The sequence below is a fragment of the Manis javanica genome, chromosome 14 (genome assembly GCF_040802235.1).
Source record: "Manis javanica isolate MJ-LG chromosome 14, MJ_LKY, whole genome shotgun sequence".
NCBI lineage: Eukaryota > Metazoa > Chordata > Mammalia > Pholidota > Manidae > Manis > Manis javanica.
Window position 1 is genome coordinate 48590238 of NC_133169.1, and position 7327 is coordinate 48597564.

At 38.8% G+C, this 7327-nt stretch overlaps 1 protein-coding gene across 1 annotated transcript; it reads left to right on the forward strand.

Moving 5' to 3' along the window:
• The first annotated feature begins 1393 nt into the window (after window positions 1-1393).
• On the forward strand, window positions 1394-2341 carry LOC118969031 (olfactory receptor 2V1). The gene has a single exon (XM_037001930.2). It carries the CDS (start codon window positions 1394-1396, stop codon window positions 2339-2341), a length of 948 nt encoding a protein of 315 aa, XP_036857825.2.
• The last annotated feature ends 4986 nt before the right edge of the window (window positions 2342-7327 follow it).

The window sequence follows — 7327 nt, forward strand, 5'->3', positions numbered from 1 at the left end:
AGGAAACATTCAACAGTGGATTAGTTTATTCAGGTTCGGAACAGGGTTTTCTGCAATCAAAGGGGCAGCCTTTCTGCTTTCAGAAATTGAAGTTGCACCATACCACTTTACTGTGTATTATTTTATTCAGTAACACTTGTATATTAAGGTTATACAATGTCAGGCAGCCATTCTAAGGTCTGCCAATGAAAGGAGAACAATAAATCGTACTTATGTCCTAGTGGTATGAGACAGACAATAAAAATAAACAAATGTAATCATGTGTTTGTTAATCAGTATAAGTATTGTGTGGAAAAAAAATCAGAGATGGGGCTGAGAGGGCAAGACATTTGTGGTTTTAATGACTTTCACAGAACGCAACTCTAAAGAGGTTGGCATTTGAGTAAAGAAATGAAGCAGGTAAGAGATGGAAATTTGGGGAAAGAGCATTCCAAAGAGAAGAAAATGCAAAGATCTAAAGGTGGAAGTGTGTCTGTTTGTTCATGAAAATTCAAAGAAGCAGAGTGAGCCAGGGGAGCATGGCAGGAAGCAATGTCAGAGATACTGGCATTTGTGTGTGTGTGTGTATGTGTGTGTGTGTGTTGTGTGTGTGTTGTGTAAGACTTTGTCTGCCACTAAAAGGGTTTAGGCCTTATTTGGAGTAATTTGTGAAATCATTGACATACTTTCAGCATAGTTACATCATATGGCTCATATTTTAGCAGAATCATTTGAACTCTTATGAGAATAGAGTCAAGGAGAGACCCCAAATACTGGGTGGGGGCCTGTAATAATCCATCTGAGAGGATGGCAGCTTGGACCAGGGCAGCTGCAGGAAGGTGATAAGAGTTCCCTGGATTCTGAAATGCTCTGAACGTAGAATCAAGAGGCTTTTCTAATCTAAGATATAGATCTGGAGAATGAAAGACATTAACTGAAAGACGGAAATGATTTCAAGATATTTGGCCTGAGCAAAATAAAGAATATCTCAAGTCTCTATTGACTGCCCTTATTGTAACACATAGAAATTATCTTGTGGGCGTGAAATGGTCCAAGTCCTGTTAGAGATCATTTACTGAGTCCCTGTAATCCCAGTGAAAAACAGCCAGTGTCATATGGAAAAGCCAATATTTTACCTGACAAAGGATTGTCCAATAGTCCATGACACATAAAATAATTGGATACATACAGATATATATATATGTGGTCCAATTGTATGAGTTGGAAAAAATCCAACCATCTGTGTCATGAGAATATGAAGAGCATCATCATATCCCTAAGCATATATTGTTGAGCTTTTATGAATTACAAAAGCTATAGCTGACTGAAGAAGAATAATTCAGTGATAAAGACATGTCACTCAATCCCAGAATTTCTCTGTCCATGTTCTCAGGTGATCGTGAACAACTGAGCCATGGGTATATGGTTGAACCAATCATCCACAGACGGCTTCATCCTGTTGGGCATCTTTTCTCACAGTCCAGCTGACCTTGTCCTCTGCTCTGTGGTTATGCTGGTCTCCACAGCGGCCCTCTGTGGGAATGTGCTCCTCATCGTCCTCATCTACACAGACCCTCGCCTTCACACCCCCATGTACTTCTTCCTCAGCCAGCTCTCCCTCATGGACCTCATGCTGGTTTGTAACATTGTGCCAAAGATGGTGGCCAACTTCCTGTCTGGGACGAAGTCCATCTCCTTTGTGGGCTGTGGCATACAAATTGGATTTTTTGTCTCTCTTGTGGGATCTGAGGGGCTCCTGCTGGGACTCATGGCTTATGACCGCTATGTGGCCATCAGCCGCCCACTTCACTATCCCATCCTCATGAGCCCGAGGGTCTGTCTCCAGATTGCTGGTAGTTCCTGGTCATTTGGTATCCTAGATGGGATGATCCAGATGGTGGCGGCCATGAGCTTGCCCTACTGTGGCTCAAGGAGTGTGGACCACTTCTTCTGTGAGGTGCCAGCTTTACTGAAACTAGCGTGTGCAGACACATCCCTTTTTGACAGCCTGCTTTTTGCTTGCTGTGTCTTCATGCTGCTTCTCCCCTTCTCCATCATCGTGTCCTCGTACGCTCGCATCCTGGGAGCTGTGCTTCGTATGCGTTTTGCTCAGTCCCGTAAAAAGGCTCTGGCCACCTGTTCCTCCCACCTGACAGCCGTCTCTCTCTTCTACGGGGCAGCCATGTTCATCTACCTGAGGCCCAGGCGCTACCGGGCCCCAGGCCATGACAAAGTGGTCTCTATCTTCTACACGGTCCTTACCCCTATGCTCAACCCCCTCATTTACAGCTTGAGGAACCGGGAGGTGATGGGAGCCCTGAGGAGGGGACTGGACCTCTGCAGGGTCGGCAGCCAGCACTGAAGGGTGTGGGCAACTGGTGACTGGCTCTGCCATCTTTTGTTCGTATAACATTGGTAAGTCACCCTTTGTGAGTGTCTGTCTCCTCATCAATAAATGAGTATCGTGAGACTGACCCTACCTCACCAGGATCACTACATGTAAATCTAAACCCCTATGAAGAAACAGTACATTGCTATTATTGTCATTAATAATTATTTATAAAGACCTTGAAGTAAATTCACTCTATTTCTTAATTCTTCTTGGTTAAAACTGTGTTTTATTGAGGGTTTGCTAAGTGCTGAGCACTGTACTATTCCCTTTACATAGCTTCTATGTTACTTAATTGATGATTCAGCATGGTAAATATAGATATCCTAAGTGAAAACTTTCTAGGTGGCAGAAGCTGAGTTTTTATAATTCTTCTTGGATAAGTCTTAGCCTTCTCCCATATTCCATTAAAGGCTTTATAAAGCCTTCTTTAAGAAATAAAAATATATCCCTGCCATTTCAAAGTTATTACCACATGAGAAATGTTTCATTTATTTGTGTATTATGAATGTCTGACCCTGTGCCTTATAAATAGCAGCTAGTCAATAAACATTATTGAACAAATGCAGGAACAAAGAAAGCATCAAGTGAGGTATTATACATAGGAATTTTAGAAACACTATACACATGCCAAATTTGTTGTAGCAATGGTGATTCACTTCAGTGCTTCAAATTCTGCAGCAGTAAAACTATATTCATTTCAGTGGATGAAGATTAGAACAAAAAATCCCAAGTACATTCTATGAGGCCAACATCACTCTAATATCAAAACTAGACAAAGATACCACAAAAAAGAAAATTACAGACCAATATCCCTTATAAACATAGAAGCAAAAATCTTCAACAAAATACTAGCAAACCAAATTCAAAAATACATCAAAAGGATCATTCATCATAACCAAGTGAGATTTATTCCAGGGATGCAAGAATAGTATATTAGTAGATCAATAATTATCATATACCACACTAACAAAAGAAACATAAAAACCACATGGTCATCTCAATAGATGCTGAGAAAGTCTGACAAAATCAACATCCATTCATGATAAAAACTCTCAACAAAATGGGTATAGAGGGTATGTGTCTCAACATAATAAATGCCATATATGATAAACCCACAGCTAACATCATACTCAATGGTGAAAAGCTGAAAACTTTTCCTCTAAGATCAGGAACAATACAAGGCTATCTACTCTCACTTTTATTCAACAGAGTCCTGGAGTCCTAGCCACACAATCATACAACACAAAGAGATAAAAGGCATCCAAATTGGTAAGGAAGAAGTTAAACTCTCACTGTTTGTAGATGACATGGTATTATACATAGAAAACCCTAAAAACTCCACCAAAAACCTACTAGTACTAATAACTGAATTCAGCAAAGTTGTGGGATACAAAATGAATACACAGAAACTTGTTGCATTCCTATATACCAATAATGAATTAGCAGGAAAAGAAATTAGAAAAACAACTCCATTTACAATTGCATCAAAAAGAATAAAATACCTAGGACTAAACCTTACCAAGGAGGTGAAAGACCTGTACTCTGAAAACTACAAGACACTCATGACAGAAATTGAGGAAGACACAAATCAATGGAAATCTATCCTGTGCTCATGGATAGGAAGAATTTATACTGTCAAAATGGCCATACTGCGCAAAGCAATTACCAGATTCAATACAATCCCTATCAAAATACCAATGTAGTCTCACTTGTTCATTTTTTATTTTCTTTCCCTTGCCTGAGATGTGTCCCAGAAAAAGTTGCTAATGTTTATATTCAAGAGATTTTTGCCTATGTTTTCTTCTAATATTTCTATGGTTTCATGACTTATATTCAGGTCTTTGATCCATTTCAAATTTACTTTTGTATATGGAGTTAGACAATAATCCAGTTTCATTCTCTTACATGTAGTTGTTCAGTTTTCCCAACACCAGTTGTTGAAGAGGCTCTTTTCCCCACTGTATATTCATGGTTCCTTTATCATATATCTATTGACCATATATGCTTGTGTTTATAGCTGTGCTCTCTATTCTGTTCCATTGATCTATGGGTATGTTCTTGTGCCAGTCCCAAATTGTTTTGATTACTGTGACTTTGTAGAAGAGCTTGAGGTCAGGGAGCATAATTCCCCCCTGCTTTATTCTTCCTTCTCAGGATTGCTTTGGCTATTCAGGATCTTTGGTGATTCCATATGAATTTTAGAATGATTTGTTCTAGTTCATTGAAGAATGCTGTTGGTTTTTTGATAGGGATTGCATTGAATCTGTAAATTGCTTTGGGCAGGATGGCTATTTTGACAGTATAAATTCTTCCTATCCATGAGCATGGGATAGATTTCCATTGATTTGTGTCTTCTTTAATTTCTGTCATGAGTGTCTTATAGTTTTCAGAGTACAGGTCTTTCACCTCTTTGGTTAGGTTTATTCCTAGGTATTTTATTCTTTTTGATGCAATTGTAAGTGGAATTGTTTTCCTGACTTCTCTTTCTTTTAGTTCATTGTTAATATATAGGAATGCAGCAGATTTCTGTGTATTAATTTTATATTCTGAAACATTGCTGAATTCAGTTTTTAGTTTGATGAGTTATTTGGTGGAGTTTTTAGGGTTTTCTATGTATAATATCATGTCATCAGGTGCATATACATTTATGATTGCTATATCTTCTTTAGGGTTGACCCCCTTATCATTAAGTAATGACCTTTGTCTCTTCTTAACATTTCTGGCTTTAAGTCTATTTTGTTCATAACCTCATCTTAAATTGATCATTTATTTACAAAGGCATTATTTCCAAAAGATGTCACACTCACAGATTTTAGGGGAGTGCAATATATCTTTTTGGAAGGCACACAGTTATACCTATAATATCATATAAAGTAACATTCATAGATTCTGGGGATTAGAATGTGGGTATCTCCTGGGACTGTTATTTAGCCTATCACAGTGGGTACCATTATCTCAGAACTCCTGCTTGAGAAGAATCTCCCTGATGGACTTTCCACTTTACCCATATTCCTTAGGAAATGAGCAAATAGCTTCTCAAGTGTCTTGCCCTGCTCCAAGGTCTCAAGTTGACATATATAATTCAATGGTTATGTTGCCTTCTCTGCTCATTTCTAATTCCAGTGGATGAGGATCCATCTTAAAAAGGATTGTCTCATTCAACGTCAAGTACATCTGATGGATCAACTAACTCATAGGTATGATCTAAAAAAAGAAGGTGGAAAAAATTCCAGGCTCACCTGCAGTGGGGCCTAGACACCTGAAGCCTTATCCTGAACTTGGGGGATTTGGTAGGATTCCGCTGGCCTGTGGGAGTCAAGATATAAAATGCCAACATTCATTGGTTGTTCCTTCTCAACGCTGTTATCTCTTATATCATTTGCATCCAGGGAAGTACACAGATTTATATAAGACATGCATTTCTGCTTTTTCTCTCTCCATTTGCTATGAAAAAGGCCCCCTCCCTTTTTTTGAAATTAATTTTTTTCATTTTTAGTTTTTTCTTATTTGTACTTTTCTTTCCAAATTCTTTTAATATTTACTAGGTTACTGAGATCAATAGAAGGGAAGACAGTCCTACACATCCCAACCATTACCATTTATTTTAAGATGGCATGCTTGGGAGTAATATTAGAGGCAACTAGCATTTTGGGAGGTGATCCCATAAAGCACATGGAAGAAGGTGAGGAAGTTACAGGGGAAGGGAAGAGGCTGACAGAAGCTGGGGCCCAGTCCTGCAGGGACCTCAGGGAAAGTGCAGAGCATGCGAGGAAGTTATTCACAGACACCAACCCAAGGGGTGAGGAGTTGGGGCATTTCTCCAGTGATTTTCAGGTAGAGGGGTTGAAGGCTGCTCTTGGGGGCATCAGCTGCCCAGCAGCCTGGCCTTTCCGGCATGAGGATGAGCCCACACCCCTGTCAGAGAAAACACTAAGGTAGAGAGGCATGGGCATTTGCAGTGAAATGTGTTGTGCAGCAGAACCACGGTGGTCCAGAGCCTAGGGGTGGGGCACCAAGAGCATGTACGACTTTTGACTTCAATCGGCATTTTTTGTCTTCTTGACTGCGCCAGGAATTGCTATTGTTGTTTGGGGATTCTGTTTTATGCTTTCTTAAACTCAAAATTTTGTTTCATTTTTGTAAATCAATAGCTAATTACACTTTCAGATGTATGTTATTAATAACTGAGTTCCTTCTGGTATCATAATCTTCTGTGTTCCATTTCCTTTTCCCTGGAGTAGGTCCTTCAGCGGCTACTTCAATGGGAATCTGTGAGAAGTAAATGCCCTCTCTGCCTTTGTCTTAAATGTCTGTTTTTTTCTTTTCTAAATGACAGTGTGACTAAATTAAAACTTCTAAGTAAGCATTTTATTCTGTAGCTGTCTATACATATCATCACACTGTCCTTTGCTGTTGACCCTCATGATGAGTAGTCTGAGGAAGTTGACTGTCAATCATTTATTGTTAACCCTTTTTTTTCTGAAAGCTTTTAGATTTGTCCGTATTTTTGATGTGTGCAGTTTCACTAGAGTGTATCTGAGCAAATTTTAAAGTGAGGATATGACTTAAAAAATTTATCTTGCTCAGAATTCAGAGAACATTTCATCCTGAGATCTTTCTTCAATTCTCAGGAATTTCTTCTTCAACTACAGCTTCTCCAACATTCATTTCCTACATTCTCTTCTGCCAGAACTCATATTAGGCTGATCTGAAGTCTCTTAGTCTGTATTCTGGGTTTCTCAAGTGATTCTTCATATTTTTAGAATCTTTGTTTCTTTATGTTTAATTTTGAATCAGTAACTTGATAATGGCTTTCATAAACTGATTTTTAAGTCTCCAGTCTAGATTTCATCCTATATACTGTATTTTTTAATTTTTGATGCCATATTTTTATCCCACATATGTCTCATTGGTTCTTTTTCATGGTCACCATTCATAATTCATTTCTGACTTTTT